Source organism: Salmo salar, chromosome 27 (assembly GCF_965601325.2).
Source record: "Salmo salar chromosome 27, fSalSal1, whole genome shotgun sequence".
Classification (NCBI taxonomy): domain Eukaryota; kingdom Metazoa; phylum Chordata; class Actinopteri; order Salmoniformes; family Salmonidae; genus Salmo; species Salmo salar.
The window spans coordinates 38,841,084-38,859,875 of record NC_138317.1 but is presented as its reverse complement, the minus strand read 5'-3'; the positions used below and the strand labels follow the sequence as shown (position 1 = coordinate 38,859,875).

General features: G+C 44.9%; 1 protein-coding gene across 3 annotated transcripts in view; it reads left to right on the top strand.

Annotated features, from left to right (window-relative positions):
• Window positions 1–2,374: 2,374 nt before the first annotated feature.
• LOC106589023 (enhancer of filamentation 1) overlaps window positions 2,375–18,792 on the top strand; it is a 75,076-nt gene continuing 58,658 nt past the window's right edge. Inside the window, exon 1 of one of the 3 annotated variants that reach the window (XM_045709270.2) lies at window positions 2,375–2,454. Coding sequence is in view for 1 of the 3 variants with exons in the window: in XM_014178662.3 (XP_014034137.2) it covers window positions 7,535–7,546 (12 nt within the window). In the remaining 2 variants the exon portion in view is untranslated. Of the gene's footprint in view, window positions 2,455–7,274; window positions 7,603–18,792 lie in introns of those variants that run through there. The other 2 variants (XM_045709269.2, XM_014178662.3) reach the window with 2 other exon arrangements.

The following is an 18,792-nucleotide window of genomic DNA, read 5'->3' as shown; positions in this document are numbered from 1 at the left end:
TTGAGGTTAGATTTAGAACAAAGGTTAGGGTTAGGGTTAGGATAAGGGTTACGGTTAGGGTTTGGATAAGGGTTAAGGTTAGGGTTAGAGGTTAAGGTTAGAGCTAGGGTTAGGTTTAGGATAAGGGTTAAGGTTAGGGTTAGGGGTTAAGGTTAGAGCTAGGGTTAGGTTTAGGATAAGGGTTAAGGCTAGGGTTAGAGGTTAAGGTTAGAGCTAGGGTTAGGTTTAGTAGATAGTTAGTTGAAATGTTACTGATAGTCTGTAGATCATCTACATATGGACTATCCAAATAAAGTGTTACCCAGGATTGTTATTCAAGAAAACCCATGCAATGTTTTTGTTATCTATAATGACTGGCTTTAGAATAAGCCGGAAAAAGATGGCAAGGAGAACAGGGTTTGTCTGCAGTTACAAAGAACACAGAGAGCACAGGAAAGCAGTGAACTTTGTCACAAAAATACCACAATTTTACAACCCAAGGAAAAGTAAACAGTTTGAGGATTGGACTGGTCCCAGTTGTGTAACTATAGACCACATGTTTTCAGCTCTCCTCTGTCGCAGGTACACCCAGCTAGATCAAGGTTACGTCCCAAATGGCAGACCTACTCCCATAGGGCTCTCGTCAAAAGCAGTGCACTATGTAGGGTGCCATTTGGGATACATTGAGGTGTTCCAGATTTAGGGCTCTATTCAATCTGTATCGCTGAACCATTATAGATGGCGTGATAGAAATGTAAAGGTGATTTCAGATTGAGCCGACATGGGCAGTGTTTACCATGAATGCATTCTCTGCTAAAGCAGAAAGATTGCCTTTAAATTTCAATCATGCTTAAAGGTGAACTTCCACGATGCGGATTACGATTAGGATTCGATGTCAATTCAAAAATGGCACCTATCAATATTAAGGATATAAGAAACATTGTGGGCTAATTCTTTATTTTGACGCCCTTGTCTTAGCGTGCCCAGCATTCCATCATGCTGCTGCTAGGCCACGAGGTCACTGGGGGTCACGGCCCACAAAGAGGTGACGAGCGGGGGGCCGAACTTGGGGCCTCACCAAGTTAGAGTCTCAAATGGCACCCTATTCCCTATGTAGTATCCTATATTTCCTATGCATACATTGTCTACGTAGTGCCTATGTATGCCCCATAGGGCTCGAGTCAAAAGTAGTGCCCAATGTATGGAATAGGGTGCCATTTAGGACAAACACCCTAACCCTGTCTGGGCCCCGCTGGACAAGGTGGGAGGCAGCCAGGGCAGGGTAGGAAGGGAGACCCATAAATCTGCCTAAGGTGGTTGGGAGAGTGTGAAGGCTATAATCCACGAGGGGCCACCTCTAGCCTATCTTTACCCAGCACAGAGAGCATGTTGTCATGTCACACTACCTGGAGATCCCGCCTCCTTCCACCGTCAGTCCGGTTCACATACAAGGCAGCAAAAAATCTGTCCTTCAGTTTAGCACAGAACCCTGTGACCTTCTTATGGAAGACGTATGAAAGACGTCAATCCCTGTTTACAGAGGTGAAAGCTACAGGGCTCTTATGCAACTCAGACTTCACAGATACCCATAAGCAGACAAAGATGAAAGGGTAATTACAAGGCTATTTGTAAGGCTATTTCTGTGGTGCAATTCCCTGTGATAATGTAGGCCAAAATCTGTTTCTGCTGTCTTGCCAAACTGCTGCCATTGTTTTGTATGATAATACAGCAGTGGAGATGGCAAGACCCCACAAACAGTTCTGGGAGCTGCCTTGACTCTTCTGCTGCCACACTACAGTAGATCTAGTACAGAATGATACGACCATGGTGACTTGTTGTCATGGGGACGTGGGGTAGGGAACACTGTGAGCCTAAATGCTAACACTAATTGTTCTCTGGCCGTTGATTGTTTGGCTTGTCTGCAGACACTTCAAACAGGGGATTTTGGTTGGGCAACAGCACAGCAGAGAATCATTTCCATCTTATCTACAAACAGTATCAAAAACCAAGATGTTCATGCATAAACAGACACTCTTATCCAGAGCGACATACACTAGCAATTAGTGTTAAGTGCTTTGCTCAAAGGCACATTGACAGATTTCTGACCTAGGCGCCTTGGGGTTTTGAACCAGAAACCTTTCGGTTACTGGCCCAATGTTCTTAACCACCCACACACACCCACACCCACACACACACACACACACACACACACACACACACACACACACACACACACACACACACACACACACACACACACACACACACACACACACACACACACACACACACACACACACACACACACACACACACACACACGGAAGGCTTTCTTGCAAGGCTGTGTCTGCTCAGAGATGCTAACTAGGGCGTTTCTTCTCACCTCTATTCTCTTCACGACTATACTCTCTAAGACAAGACCTTAAGTCTCATCTGTGCTGTTAAACTACAACACTGCACACACATAGAGACTGGGTAAGTCCCTTTTATTTTAAGTTATTTAGACAGTGTTTTCTTGGTTAGCACAATACATATTATACTGTTATCACAAAATAAAGATGATAATGTTACCACACAATAACTGATCATCTTATGTGTGCTTCTGAAGAATAATATTTTTATTTAACGAGGCAAGTCAGTTAAGAACAAATTCTTATTTACAATGACGGTCTAGGAACAGTGGGTTAACTGCCTTGTTCAGGGGCAGAAGGACAGATTTTTACCTTGTCAGCTCAGGGATTTGATCTGGCAACGTTTCAGTTACTGGCCCAACGCTCTAACCACTAGGCGACCTGCCACCCTGGAGCGATTATGTCTTGATAAAAGTGAGTGGCTATGTGTATTATTGAAGAATAAAGGGATTGTGTGATGATTCGCTTAGCAACAGCTAGACACGGTTGATAAAAGAGAGTGGTTAGGTAGGACATTTGTTTAGAGGGTGAGGGGGGGGTTAATAAGTCCTTTCTCATAAGATGCTGTTGGGTTCTTGATTTTACTGGGCAGGAAAAACAGTGTGATCAAGGTCCGTGGTGTGTCTATCAGGGGGAAAAGATAAGTTATCATGAATATTGAAGTCCCACTCAATGTCAAGACAAAAAGGAGACGCTGGTGGAAAATGTACTCAGTTGTCATAGTTGAGTAAAAGTAAAGATACCTTAATAGAAAATGACTCAAGTAAAAGTTAAAGTCACCCAGTAAAATACTACTTGAGTAAAAGTCGAAAAGTATTTGGTTTTAAATACTGGAAAAAGTACTAAACATTCATACTTGAGTAAAAGTAAAAAGTAAAAGCTATACATCATATTCCTGATATTAAGCAAATCAGACGGCACGATTTTCTTGTTTTTTTACATTTACGGACAGCCAGCTGCACACTGTCCAACACACCATTTACAAACGCAGTATTTGTGTTTAGTGAGTCCGCTAGATCAGAGGCAGTAGGGATGACAACGCATTATATTGATAGGTGCGTGAATTGGACCATATTGCTGTCCTGCCTGAGCATTCGAAATGTAACGAGTACTTTTTGGAGTCAGGAAAAATGTATGGCAGTAAAAAGCACATATAAATAGTAAAGTAAAGTACAGCTACTGATAAATAACTAGGCCTGACACATTTTTGTGAGAATTTGTGACGCTCAAAAATGTTGAAATAATTCACAGGAAATAGTTCAGAAACATATGTTTCCAAAAACTGTTGATTAACAGTCGTTTATCATAGAAACGGAAACTCTGTCGAAGCTTGAGCTTCAAAAAAGCATGATACATACAGTACAATCGCACTTCCTTTTTCTTCCATCTGTCTTATGAACCTCAACTGGTAAATACTGCTGCCTGGTACACTTGCTCTTTCTCAGATACACAAGTGTGTGTGTGTGTGTGTGTGTGTGTGTGTGTGTGTGTGTGTGTGTGTGTGTGTGTGTGTGTGTGTGTGTGTGTGTGTGTGTGTGTGTGTGTTTGTGATTTCCTGTGCCCTCCCTAGTCAGTTTATGAAAGTGTATCTGACAGTGAGCCAACAGTAAAACTTCCATGGTTTAGAGGATATAACTGTTGACAAGATATAACACAAATGGAATGTTCCATGTGGGCTTGGCTAGCTCTATGATGAACTGTACATGATGGAACCAATGACTTGCATCAACTTCACCCACTCTTTATCCACACATGTCCTGCTCGCACAAGATCACTACCATGTCTACACATAATTAAACTTACTTTGGTTTCAATGCCAACGAGTTGGCCTTACAGGCCCCTAAGCTATGATTTAGTGGTGCAGTGTTGATGAGCTTGTTCAATGAGGTCAAACAAAAAGTAATTCCTCCTGACCTGTCCCTGTTAATGCACCAACTTTCTCACCAACACCTCTCACCGAATATGTAGAAGGAACATATGGATGAAGATTTAGAACGGCAACTATTCTCATTGTCTGGTGACCATGACTTGGTTGAGCTATACTCTATGTTATGGGTTGGTGGCGCAGACCAAAAAAAATGCAGTGTTGCTTTCCTGACGGTTTTCTATTTGTTTGGCGGTCGGGTATATCAACAGACCCTGTGCTACGTCAACCTACGCTTATTTATGCACCATGTACAGTACCAGTGAAAAGTTTGGATACACCTACTCATTGCAGGGTTCTTCTTTATTTTGACTATTTTCTACATTGTAGAATAATAGTGAAGACATCAAAACTATGAAATAACACATATGGAATCATGTAGTAACCAAACACATGTTATTAAACAAATCAAAATATATTTTTAATTGAGATTCTTCAAAGTAGCCACCCTTTGCCTTGATGACAGCTTTGCACATTCTTAGCATTATCTCAACCAGCTTCATGAGGAATGCTTTTCCAACAGTCTTGAAGAAGTTCCCACATATGCTGAGCACTTGTTGGCTACTTTTCCTTCACTCTGCAGTCCAACTCATCCCAAACCATCTTAATTGGGTTGAGGGTGGGTGATTGTGGAGGCCAGGTCATCTGATGCAGCACTCCATCACTCTCCTTCTTGGTCAAATAGCCCTTAAACAGCCTGGAGTTGTGTTGGGTCGTTGTCCTGTTGGAAAAACAAATGATAGTCCCGCTAAGCGCAAACCAGATGGGATGGCGTATCGCTGCAGAATGCTGTGGTAGCCATGCTGGTAAAGTGTGCCTTGAATTCTAAATAAATTACCAACAGTGTAACTAGCAAAGCACTCCCACACCATCACACCTCCTCCTCCATGCTTTACGGTGGGAACCACACATGCGGAGATCATCCGTTCACCTACTCTGCATCTCGAGTAGACACAGCGGTTGGAACCAAAAATCTCAAATTTGGACTCAGATTTCCACCAGTCTAATGTCCATTGCTCGTGTTTCTTGGTGCAAGCAAGTCTCTTCTTCTTATTGGTGCCCTTTAGTAGAGGTTTCTTTGCAGCAGTTCGACCATGAAGGCCTGATTCACGCAGTCTCCTCTGAACAGTTGATGTTAAGATGTGTCTGTTACTTGAACTCTGTGAAGCAATTATTTGGGCTGCAATCTGAGGCTGGTAACTCTAATGAATTTATCCTCAACAGCAGAAGTAACTCTGGGCTTTCCTCATGAGAGCCAGCTTCATCATAGCGCCTGATGGTTTTTGAGACTGCACTTGAAGAAACTTTCAAGGTTCTTGAAATTGTCCGTGTTGACTGACCATGTCTTAAAGTAAAGATGGACTCTAGTTTCTCTTTGCTTATTTGAGCTGTTCTTGCCATAATATGGACTTGGTATTTTACCAAATAGGGCTATCTTCTGTATACCAACCATACCTTGTCACAACACAACTGATTGTCTCAAACACATTATGATGAAAATAAATTCCACAAATTAACTTTTAACAAGGCACACCTGTTAATTGAAATGCATTCCAGGTGACTACCTCATGAAGCTGGTTGAGAGAATGGCAAGAGTGTGCAAAGCTGTCATCAAGGCAAAGGGTGGCTACTTTGAAGAATCTCAAATATAAAATATATTTTGATTTGTTTAACACGTGTTTGGTTACTACATGATTCCATATGTGTTATTTCATAGTTTTGATGTCTTCACTATTATTCTACAATGTAGAAAATAGTCAAAATAAAGAAAAACCCTGCAATGCGTAGGTGTGTCCATTGTCATTGTAAACAAACACTGTATAGCCTCATAACATGGTTAAAACAATCATTTTATATCATGGATGTTCAGTCCTTGCATCCATAGCTTTGTCTATTAATCTGAGAGTGGTTACATTTCCCCATCCCTCAGCTTTTTACCAAAACAGACGTGGGGTGACAGTTTTGTTATTGTTTCATCTGTGGATTTGCCCTTTAAACAGCTGCATATTATCAAGATATCAAAGTGTCACCAACTAAAAGGTAAACAATAGGCCTATAGCAAATGTAGAATATGGCATTCATTTTTCACATGTAAACAGCACTTTTCAGTAGCTCTCAAAGCATGCCATTCCACGAGCGCAGCATTTATTTTTCAACTCGAATCAATGAGCCCAATCAGTCCTCCATGACAACAAAATCATAAACAACAGAGTAGGGCTGGCTAATAAGTCCTTAGTTTTGGGGTCATGCTCAGGTAAAATAATTTGGCTAATCTATCCTTCCATATTTCCAAGTCCTATTCTTGAAGATCAAGGGGTATAACATTTATTGGAATGACTGGAATTCTGAAAGACTTAGATTTTTAATGTAAAGATATAATTTAATCGTATTATTATATGTAGTAGAAAGTGATGGGTTAGAAGAAGCCTACGTAACCAACCCATAAAGTAAAATTAAACATTCATATATGGCCAGCTATGTAAACTTTAACATTGATTTATCCTGCTATAGATGTCGTTCAATTGGTAAATAATTGTTTTGTCTTCTTCTAATGCCTCTTAAGGGGAAATTAATCTAAAAGTAACAGAATGTAATCAAATTACGTTACAGTGTTTGGGGTAATCCAAAAGTTACGTTACTTATTAAAATTATGGCCAGGTAACGGATTACATTTAGAAAGTAACTCAACCCTGTCTGTTAGTGATGGCTAAAATACCTGTATAGGTGCATGTACATTGCACCAAGCGAAGTCCCATAAGACTTTGAGTCATAATTCACTACATTTTATAAACGCTTTTTACTCCAGTGGTCCTCGCCTCTAACGTCGTCAATAGACGCCGACATTAAAAATCGTAGCAGGCCGTTCATTACATGACGTCAGTTGTACTCTGAGCGACAGGGGAGGTACCCGGGTCCGATGTGACCAATGAGTGAAGAGACATTGGAAACGAGCTGAGGCGCACACTCCTGTAGTAAAATCATTCTCGTTCAGCGGCAACCAGACAAGTATATTGCAGAACCTGAGTGATACGCACGACTGGGTTGAAAATTATTGAAGGAAACATTCGATTTTTTATTGTCTTTAGCATTGACCAAATCTTGATGGCTGTTTGATCGCAAAATAAAACGTTTCGTTACAACATTCACATGTGTTCTCTTTGACGCGACAAGCGGATATTTTACACTTTCCCGGAGTCAGAGAGAAGACGAGGCGCTCAAAATGAAGTACAAAGTAAGTGACTGTCCACAAAGTCATTGAAATGAGATCTTCAGGAATTCACAGACAAGGTTGTTGTAATGGATTTATTAAATTATTTTGTGATTATAAACTGGCAAAACACCAATATTTTCTCTCCTTCAGACTAGACTTTATGTAGCCTAGGGCTATGTATTGGGGAAAAGGTATAACTATTTTCACCAGAAATAAAAACAAGAAGGAACCTGAGTTAGTTTCAATTTAGATTGTAACAATGTTGTAACAACAGTGTTGTAGGCTAACAGCATTTGTGTAACAATGGTACCCAGGGAGACATTTAGCCCACCGCAGCCTTGGGATGTCAACGCGGGAAGAGGGTGTTCCGTGGTCTGTCAGTTCGTTCTTTGGTCTGCAGTCATAAACAGGGACATTACGATATGAATTAAATTGGTTCAACAAAAAAAAACGTCCGGTTACTTTCTCTGTGCGTAGTCTATGCTATGCGCTCTTCCTAGATTGGCGAAGTGGTATTTAAAGTGCTGAAGTGATGCTCGAATCGCATGCGACGCTGAATACTAGCCGACATAAGAATGCTCTCCTCTTCCCAAGAACTCTCTCCTCTTCCCAAGAACTCTCTCTCCTCTTCCCAAGAACTCTCTCTCCTCTTCCCAAGAACTCTCTCTCCTCTTCCCAAGAACTCTCTCTCCTCTTCCCAAGAACTCTCTCTCCTCTTCCCAAGAACTCTCTCTCCTCTTCCCAAGAACTCTCTCTCCTCTTCCCAAGAACTCTCTCTCCTCTTCCCAAGAACTCTCTCCTCTTCCTAAGAACTCTCTCTCCCCTTCCCAAGAACTCTCTCTCCTCTGCCCAAGAACTCTCTCTCCTCTTCCCAAGAACTCTCTCTCCTCTTCCCAAGAACTCTCTCTCCTCTTCCCAAGAACTCTCTCCTCTTCCCAAGAACTCTCTCTCCTCTTCCCAAGAACTCTCTCCTCTTCCCAAGAACTCTCTCCTCTTCCCAAGAACTCTCTCTCCTCTTCCCAAGAACTCTCTCTCCTCTTCCCAAGAACTCTCTCTCCTCTCCAAGAACTCTCTCCTCTTCCCAAGAACTCTCTCTCCTCTTCCCAGGAACTCTCTCCTCTCCCAAGAACTCTCTCCTCTTCCCAAGAACTCTCTCCTCTTCCCAAGAACTCTCTCCTCACCCAAGAACTCTCTCTCCTCTTCCCAAGAACTCTCTCTCCTCTTCCCAAGAACTCTCTCCTCTGCCCAAGAACTCTCTCCCCTCTGCCCAAGAATTCTCTCTCCTCTGCCCAAGAACTCTCTCCTCTTCCCAAGAACTCTCTCTCCTCTTCCCAAGAACTCTCTCTCCTCTGCCCAAGAACTCTCTCTCCTCTGCCCAAGAACCTCTCTCCTCTGCCCAAGAACTCTCTCCTCTGCCCAAGAACTCTCTCCTCTGCCCAAGAACTCTCTCCTCTGCCCAAGAACTCTCTCTCCTCTTCCCAAGAACTCTCTCTCCTCTTCCCAAGAACTCTCTCTCCTCTTCCCAAGAACTCTCTCCTCTTCCCAAGAACTCTCTCCTCTTCCAAGAACTCTCTCCTCTTCCAAGAACTCTCTCTCCTCTTCCCAAGAACTCTCTCCTCTGCCCAAGAACTCTCTCTCCTCTGCCCAAGAACTCTCTCTTCTCTTCCCAAGAACTCTCTCTCCTCTGCCCAAGAACTCTCTCCTCTTCCCAAGAACTCTCTCCTCTTCCCAAGAACTCTCTCTCCTCTTCCCAAGACTCTCTCTCCTCTCCAAGAACTCTCTCTCCTCTTCCCAAGAACTCTCTCTCCTCTTCCCAAGAACTCTCTCTACTCTTCCCAAGAACTCTCTCTCCTCTTCCAAGAACTCTCTCTCCTCTTCCAAGAACTCTCTCTCCTCTGCCCATGGGTCGATTTATTTTGGAGTAATCGTTGACAGTGAACGCTAAACCTTCACGGGTAATAAATAATACATGAGTGTATCGAATCAGGTTACTTAGTAGGAGGATATGTCGGCACAGTCATTCTGGGTTCTCTCCCTGTATCCCCTTGCTGTCCGATCGACCGTGGCTGTAGCTTTGTTTGGGCAATATATTTTGTTTACACTCAAGTTCTGACGAACAAACGAGACATTCAGTGAAGTTGATTTAACCCATTCTACTCTGTGGGTGTGAGTCCTAGCACAGACTGGCCTGTTGTAACAAGTAAACCTCGTTATACATAATTGTCTCCATGACATAGCATATTCAGGGTTTTTAAAAAAGCTGCTTAGATTGCATAATTGAATAGACTTCACTGTTCATGAGATCTGTAAAGTAACTGAGATTGCTCAATCAGGGCCTGGCTGTGCCTCAGCATCAGCATAAAATCTTGCCTTGGGGGCATGTATCTGTCTGTCTCTCAACTCTTAAGTCAAGGAAACCTGGCCTCTGTTATAGTTTCAGCCCTTCCAGTCACCATTAACAAACTCTGTAAGGCACTGATTGGAGCTTATGGAAAGAGCTCACTTCCTACTATGGTTAGAGGTTCAGTACTCTTCTCGACTGGAATGCTTTTGTCTACTTCACACTATCAAGGAAATGTAGGGCACTTGGCAAGAGAGCTGACCATTAGTTCTGGAACCGACTGATGGTGCTGTTTGGAATCCTCCAAAAACACTGTACTTACTGAAATAACCACCTCTGTTGTTCTTTATTGGAGTCATGTGCTTGGATCTGAACTCTGTGTTATCCTACCATATTAGGAATGCCAGAACTCACAGCTCTGTCATGCAAAGCTGTGATGTAGTTTTCTGGTGTTTTGGTAGTATTAAGGGCCAATGACTTCAGTGTTAAGTTAGCACAATGCTGTAATGCTCGGCTTGGCCTTAATCGTTGGGAAAAGAACCCACATCTAGACCCCTCATTTGCCTGAAGTCCACTTCACACTTCTGAGTGCATGGCGCATGCAGGCTTTCCCTAAGGGCCTAGTGATTGTGGCGTCATGTGAGCTGTGTGTGTTTCGTCATGCCTATGTATTCAGCCTTATACTGTAGGTCTGTTCCTCCATCCTAGAGTAATACAGGGCTCTTTAGGGATACAGGGTATGTTATCAGGCCCTGTAGGGGTTGGATTGGTATACTGCCTTCCCGTTGCCTCTGACACAGCAGACCTGACCTTGTTGGACTCTCTACTACTCAACTCCTCTCTACTACTGCACTCCTCTCTACTACTCTCTACTACTCAACTCCTCTCTACTACTCCACTTCTCTCTCTACTACTCTCTACTACTCCACTCCTCTCTCTACTACTCTCTACTACTCAACTCCTCTCTACTACTCTCTACTACTCCACTTTTCTCTCTACTACTCTCTACTACTCCACTCCTCTCTCTACTACTCTCTACTACTCAACTCCTCTCTACTACTCCACTCCTCTCTACTACTCTCTACTACTCCACTCCTCTCTCTACTACTCCACTCCTCTCCTCTCTCTACTACTCCTCTCCTCTCTCTACTACTCCACTCCTCTCTCTACTACTCCTCTCCTCTCTCTACTACTCCACTCCTCTCTCTACTACTCTCTACTACTCCACTCCTCTCTCTACTACTCCACTCCTCTCTCTACTACTCCTCTCCTCTCTCTACTACTCCACTCCTCTCCTCTCTATACTACTCCTCTCCTCTCTCTACTACTCCTCTCCTCTCTCTACTACTCCACTCCTCTTCTCTCTCTACTACTCCACTCCTCTCTCTACTCCTCCTCTCCTCTCTCTACTACTCCACTCCTCTCCTCTCTCTACTACTCCACTCCTCTCTCTACTACTCCACTCCACTCCTCTCTCTACTACTCCACTCCACTCCTCTCTCTAATACTCCACTCCTCTCTCTACTCCTCCTCTCCTCTCTCTACTACTCCACTCCTCTCCTCTCTCTACTACTCCACTCCTCTCCTCTCTCTACTACTCCTCTCCTCTCTCTACTACTCCACTCCTCTCCTCTCTCTACTACTCCACTCCTCTCCTCTCTCTACTACTCCACTCCACTCCTCTCTCTACTACTCCACTCCACTCCTCTCTCTACTACTCCTCTCCTCTCTCTACTACTCCACTCCTCTCCTCTCCTCTCTCTACTACTCCACTCCTCTCCTCTCTCTACTACTCCTCTCCTCTCTCTACTACTCCACTCCTCTCCTCTCTCTACTACTCCACTCCTCTCCTCTCTCTACTACTCCACTCCTCTCCTCTCTCTACTACTCCTCTCCTCTCTCTACTACTCCACTCCTCTCCTCTCTCTACTACTCCACTCCACTCCTCTCTCTACTACTCCACTCCTCTCCTCTCTTTACTACTCCACTCCTCTCCTCTCTCTACTACTCCTCTCCTCTCTCTACTACTCCACTCCTCTCCTCTCTCTACTACTCCACTCCACTCCTCTCTCTACTACTCCACTCCTCTCCTCTCTCTACTACTCCACTACTCTCTCTACTTCTCTCTACTACTCTCTACTACTCTCTACTCTTCCACGTCTGTCTGAGAGGGCTTAGCAATAGCACAGACACCACCACACTATTCAGTCTGTGATAACCTATCTTTATTATGCAACGGAACAAAGAAAGGGAAGGTTGGATGCATGCCAGGCTGGGATAGGTCAGGCAGTCAAGGACCTGACCTCTGGTTACACTTCACAGGTTGCGTCCCAAATGGCACCTTATTCCTTTTGTAGTACACTACTTTTGACCAGGACCATAGGGTAGTAGCGCACTACTTTTTTTACCAGGGCCCATTAGGCTGTGGTCAAAAGTAGTCCACTATATAGCGATTAGTGTGCCATTTAATCTATCTGCTGTCTGTTCCTGAGTCAGCCATTCTGGTTGACAGTTTACAGCCTTTGTCTTCTGACATAGCCCAGTTTAATCCAGTTAAATATTGACAGGAAGTTTTCTGTTCCCTCTATCAGATGCTCTTCCTCTTACCGAAGATGAATTATTCTTAGCGCTGAAGTGTTAAGTATTAAATTCCTCCTGGATTGTTTATGGGTTGCCATGGGAACACTGAATGCGTACCAAATGACAAACTATTCCCTGGCCTATATAGTCCACTACTTTACTCAAACCACCCGGGTCTGATGAAATGGACTCGCTGGCTGCCTGCCGGCCGGACTGACTGGGGTTCACAGATTCATAACACTGGACTGACTGGGGTTGACAGATTCATAACACTGGACTGACTGGGGTTCACAGATTCATAACACTGGACTGACTGGGGTTGACAGATTCATAACACTGGACTGACTGGGGTTCACAGATTCATAACACTGGACTGACTGGGGTTCACAGATTCATAACACTGGACTGACTGGGGTTCACAGATTCATAACACTGAAACAGGGAGGAGAGAGAGAGCGAGAGAGAGAGAGAGAGAGACAGCGAGAGAGAGAGAGAGACAGAGAGAGAGAGAGAGAGAGAGAGAGAGAATATCCTGGAGGACAATATATAAGACAGCAGAGGGATAAGATAAGTCATCTTGCATTTGTTGCCATTCAAGGGTCAGACACTACTCATAAAACACATTTAGCACTTTTATTATTCAGAAACATACCGTCAAATACCACCAGACCATCAAAAAATGAGAAATATTGTGATGTGTTTATTTTGGTCATAATGGCTCAGTCCTACATACCCATAGTAGTCCAACATCCACCCCCTTTAAGCTGGTTCTTTTGAGACTTACAGTACATAAACCGTGGCAGAGATAGCTCCACCACCACCACCACCAAAGTGAAGTGTGATTAGGTGAACCAAACTTCTTCTGGGGTGTTTTCTCTCTCTCTCTTTCTTACGGGCTCAGGTGCCAGGCAGCGGACCAAAGAGAATGGGGGTGGAGGAGAGCGTGAAGACATTGTTCTGCAAGCCAGTGATTGAGGACGGAGGAGGGGGGGTTTCTAATACTGAAAGAGAAAGAAACTGAAAGAAATAGGAAGTGGGGTAGGCGGAGCGAGGGGAAATAGAGCTGGGTGTGTATAGAGAGATGGGGTGGGGTGGTTGGGTCCAGGAGCTCCCCATGACTAAACCCCTCCTGGAGGAATGTGTATGGAGAGATGGGGTGGGGTGGTTGGGTCCAGGAGCTCCCCATGACTAAAACTCTCCTGGAGGAATGTGTATGGAGAGATGGGGTGGGGTGGTTGGGTCCAGGAGCTCCCCATGACTAAAACTCTCCTGGAGGAATGTGTATAGAGAGATGGGGTGGGGTGGTTGGGTCCAGGAGCTCCCCATGACTAAAACTCTCCTGGAGGAATGTGTATGGAGAGATGGGGTGGGGTGGTTGGGTCCAGGAGCTCCCCATGATTAAAACCCTCCTGGAGGAATGTGTATGGAGAGATGGGGTGGGGTGGTTGGGTCCAGGAGCTCCCCATGACTAAAACCCTCCTGGAGGAATGTGTATAGAGAGATGGGGGTGGGGTGGTTGGGTCCAGGAGCTCCCCATGACTAAAACCCTCCTGGAGGAATGTGTATGGAGAGATGGGGGTGGGGTGGTTGGGTCCAGGAGCTCCCCATGACTAAAACCCTCCTGGAGGAATGTGTATAGAGAGATGGGGGTGGGGTGGTTGGGTCCAGGAGCTCCCCATGACTAAAACCCTCCTGGAGGAATGTGTATAGAGAGATGGGGGTGGGGTGGTTGGGTCCAGGAGCTCCCCATGACTAAAACCCTCCTGGAGGAATGTGTATGGAGAGATGGGGGTGGGGTGGTTGGGTCCAGGAGCTCCCCATGACTAAAACCCTCCTGGAGGAATGTGTATGGAGAGATGGGGGTGGGGTGGTTGGGTCCAGGAGCTCCCCATGACTAAAACCCTCCTGGAGGAATGTGTATAGAGAGATGGGGTGGGGTGGTTGGGTCCAGGAGCTCCCCATGACTAAAACCCTCCTGGAGGAATGTGTATGGAGAGATGGGGGTGGGGTGGTTGGGTCCAGGAGCTCCCCATGACTAAAACTCTCCTGGAGGAATGTGTATGGAGAGATGGGGTGGGGTGGTTGGGTCCAGGAGCTCCCCATGACTAAAACCCTCCTGGAGGAATGTGTATGGAGAGATGGGGGTGGGGTGGTTGGGTCCAGGAGCTCCCCATGACTAAAACCCTCCTGGAGGAATGTGTATAGAGAGATGGGGGTGGGGTGGTTGGGTCCAGGAGCTCCCCATGACTAAAACCCTCCTGGAGGAATGTGTATAGAGAGATGGGGTGGGGTGGTTGGGTCCAGGAGCTCCCCATGACTAAAACCCTCCTGGAGGAATGTGTATAGAGAGATGGGGGTGGGGTGGTTGGGTCCAGGAGCTCCCCATGACTAAAACCCTCCTGGAGGAATGTGTATAGAGAGATGGGGGTGGGGTGGTTGGGTCCAGGAGCTCCCCATGACTAAAACCCTCCTGGAGGAATGTGTATGGAGAGATGGGGGTGGGGTGGTTGGGTCCAGGAGCTCCCCATGACTAAAACCCTCCTGGAGGAATGTGTATGGAGAGATGGGGGTGGGGTGGTTGGGTCCAGGAGCTCCCCATGACTAAAACCCTCTTGGAGGAATGTGTATGGAGAGATGGGGGTGGGGTGGTTGGGTCCAGGAGCTCCCCATGACTAAAACCCTCTTGGAGGAATGTGTATGGAGAGATGGGGGTGGGGTGGTTGGGTCCAGGAGCTCCCCATGACTAAAACCCTCCTGGAGGAATGTGTATGGAGAGATGGGGGTGGGGTGGTTGGGTCCAGGAGCTCCCCATGACTAAAACTTTCCTGGAGGAATGTGTATGGAGAGATGGGGGTGGGGTGGTTGGGTCCAGGAGCTCCCCATGACTAAAACCCTCCTGGAGGAATGTGTATGGAGAGATGGGGGTGGGGTGGTTGGGTCCAGGAGCTCCCCATGACTAAAACTTTCCTGGAGGAATGTGTATGGAGAGGTTAGTCAGAAGATGCACTTGATTGTTTCAAGGTTTCCCCTTCTCATTGGCTACGAGAGTTTACCCCAGCTAGGGGGCCCACCAAGAGTTCACAGTCTTTTCAGTGTGTGTGTGTGTGGTGGCATTGCTCAGAAAGAGCACTTTTCCGTGCAGGCATTTGTATTCTCCAGGAGAAGAACAGGATTGATTCATGGAGCAGATTTCAGCCATCGGTGAACTATACAGTCCTCTCCTTTGTTGCAAGGCCTTTCTCCCACAAATCAACCTTTTACTGAGGGAGCCTGTACCCGTGTAATTACAAAGACCTTGTTATGCAGGTACATTGGTATGGCACGACCATTGCATCTCAATGTTCTTACTTTCAATATCAAATCATTCTTAGTCCTTTCAATATAAGACCCCACAAACAGACTCGCTATGTTGTTTTCATAAGGTGGTGAAAGGTTTGGGAGACATTTTAGAGAGTGTAGTTTGCTCGTACGTGGGCGCGTGTGTGCGTGCGTACGCGCGTGTGTGTGTGTGTGTGTGTGTGTGTGTGTACTCAGTGGCCCTACACCTCTCTGGACCTATTTCTGAATTCTCCCTCTTGTTGCCCCCACTTCACCCCCCCGTCAACAAAATGTTCCACTGTGAGCAGCGTGAAGAGCATATTCCCCTGCTATGAATGAACAAAGGTTCCCTGCCCCCTGCTGTGTCATCGCACCGTGGGCCGAGCCTTACCATTTGAAAATGACCAGTGAGGAGAGGCAGAATGCATTGTGGGTCGCGGCGCCCTGCCTTACATCAACAACAATACAAAACCAATCATTTCCATGTTTAACCTTAGGAGGAAATCAATGCCTCCCCTCTCATATAATTATGATTTACAAGGCAAAACTGATCCTAGATCACTCTGAGATGGTTGTGAATATGGGCCTAGGTCAAAAGTTGTTCACCGTCTAGGGAATAGGGTGCCATTTGGGATTCCGTCCTGATGTCAAACTTAAAGAACCTTGACAGCTGAGAACATGGTGGTCCAGCCAAGAAGTCCCCATGCTGCTAAGGCATTCTCAAGCTCAGCTTTCACAACAAATTGCCTTGTATGCAAGCAGCTACTGTGTGTTTAGTGCCTGGGAGAGTCTGTATGGGTGTCTGTGTTAGAGTGAGTAAATACCAGTGTCTACGTTAGTTGCTATTTTGTAAGTCGGCAAATATCTTGTTTTATAAAGTCACGTTTTGTGGAGTAAATACTCTCCTTTTTTTCCACAAAGTGGTCTGTTTATGGATTAAAGAAACTACGATGGAGGACGTTTTATCTTTTTGTGTTCGGGCAGAACCTCTTTGTGGAGCGTGACATTGAGAGGACAGTGTGAAGCGAATCTGGAGTTGGTTGGCTGTTTCTATGTAAAGCCATGAAATGTATTCCTGTAGAGATACCGTAAACACATCGTACATCTCGGGCCAATAGCTTTGACGGATTATGTCCCCAAGGGTTACTAGGTTACACTCCCCCTTCGGCTTCTTTTACACCCCTTATTCCTCTTAATAGAACCCCCTTCTTCTCCAGAGCTGAGACCTCGTTATCTTTGATCCCATGAATACCGTTACATTAGTAGAGAGTCAAAAGTCTTCTGGCATGGCTTTTAGTTATGTCAAGGACTGTATTACACAATACACTACTATACTGAGCCCTTTTGGAGAATGTTATTCAATATACAGTTCAAATAATATACCCGCGTGTAGCTTTCTTATCTTGTTTTCTGTGGTAGAGGGTGTCAGTTGTCTACGTGGCCAGACAGAGATAGATCAGGCTAGAGTCCGAGTGTGTAAACAGGAACTGCTTCAGGCTAAGGAGGAATGTGGCGGAAATGGAGAGGAGAGAGGTGGACATCATGTCATCAATGTGACAATAAAACGAACAAACTGAGAGCTGACCCAAGGGTGCGGAAGACATTTGTTTTACGTAATGGGCTTGGAGACGGGCAGACTGTACTCTGTGATTGGGGTCAATGGAGGTCTTTAGATGTTGCGCTATCTGACATTCTGACCTGCCCACAATTTAAAGCTTTCATCTAGACTTATACTGCTGGCCTTCGTTGAAAGTTGGTTTGGTGGAAGTTGGTGAGGGTGGAATACCTAACCGACACAGTAGACGTGGGTACATCCACAAGAGAGGATTCTCTCAAATGGAAAGGGTTCTGTCAACAATATCAAAGGTCAAATCTAATATGTGAAATGATCACGTAAGACTGAAATTGATGATACCTAAGTCTGTTCTGAAACCCAACACACAGGGTGGAAGGTACGGGGCTGTATTGACTAAGGACATGGGTTTGGTGCTAGCCTACATCTTGCCGAAATGTCAAGGTGAATCTCAACGTGTGTGGTTTGTACCAACATGCATTGCAGTTAGACACTACATTGCATATCATATCCTGTTGAAGTTACAGTTGACATGGTGTCACTGTTTACTGGAGGATTTCAGTGATACTATCAATGTGTCCCTGTGTGTAGCGGAATATAGTGAATCATAGCTGAGAGGAAGGTGGGTGACATTGAGCTACCCATATATTTCTATACCATTTCCCCAATATAGGTCGTTATCAATAAAACATCACAAAAGCGTTACATATGGCTGCTGGGGAGCAAGGAGACCTCCAGCTCTGTTAAAACCATTGACAACTATGTGCCGTTTTCAAGGGATTGTTAAATAAATGTTAGAACTGTTTGGTTTTAATATCGTCTCTTGAAGAACATAGTGAGAACTCCACAGTTCCTATTGTTCCACATTTAGCTCTATCAGAGTTATACAGAAACCAGTAAACATCAATTGATCGTGTATTTGTGAGGGTAGCCAGATCCATTTAGCATGTAGCTAGCTAGCTAAGAAAACACGTGTTATTGCACTTCCTTCATCAGAGATTAGGCTTTTGGAAAGAGGTTGACATCGTCCTGGTAAAGTTGTCAGTCGGACTACTGTCACTAGTATAGATGGAAAGCAAGTCAAACAATATCTGGATACATAGCCATCTAGTTCATTCCCTGAAAGCTTGTTATCTAGCTATATTGACATGATCTGGTATTAGGCTACCCTCATGTATTTTAAATTACATGATCAATTGATGTTAAGCCTACTGATCATGAAAAGTATGCAGTTAGGCCTAGCCTACTTGCTGTAGGCCTATAACTCTGATGATAGAGCTAAATGTACGTCTGTGACGATCGTCAAAAGGAGTAGACCAAGGTGCAGCGTGGTAAGTGCTCATATTTCTTTATTGTAACTCAGAACACTAAATCAAAATAACAAACAACGAAAAACAACCGTCACGTTCTGCAGGCTAACTGAGCTGTACAAAAACAAGATCCCACACAGGAGGG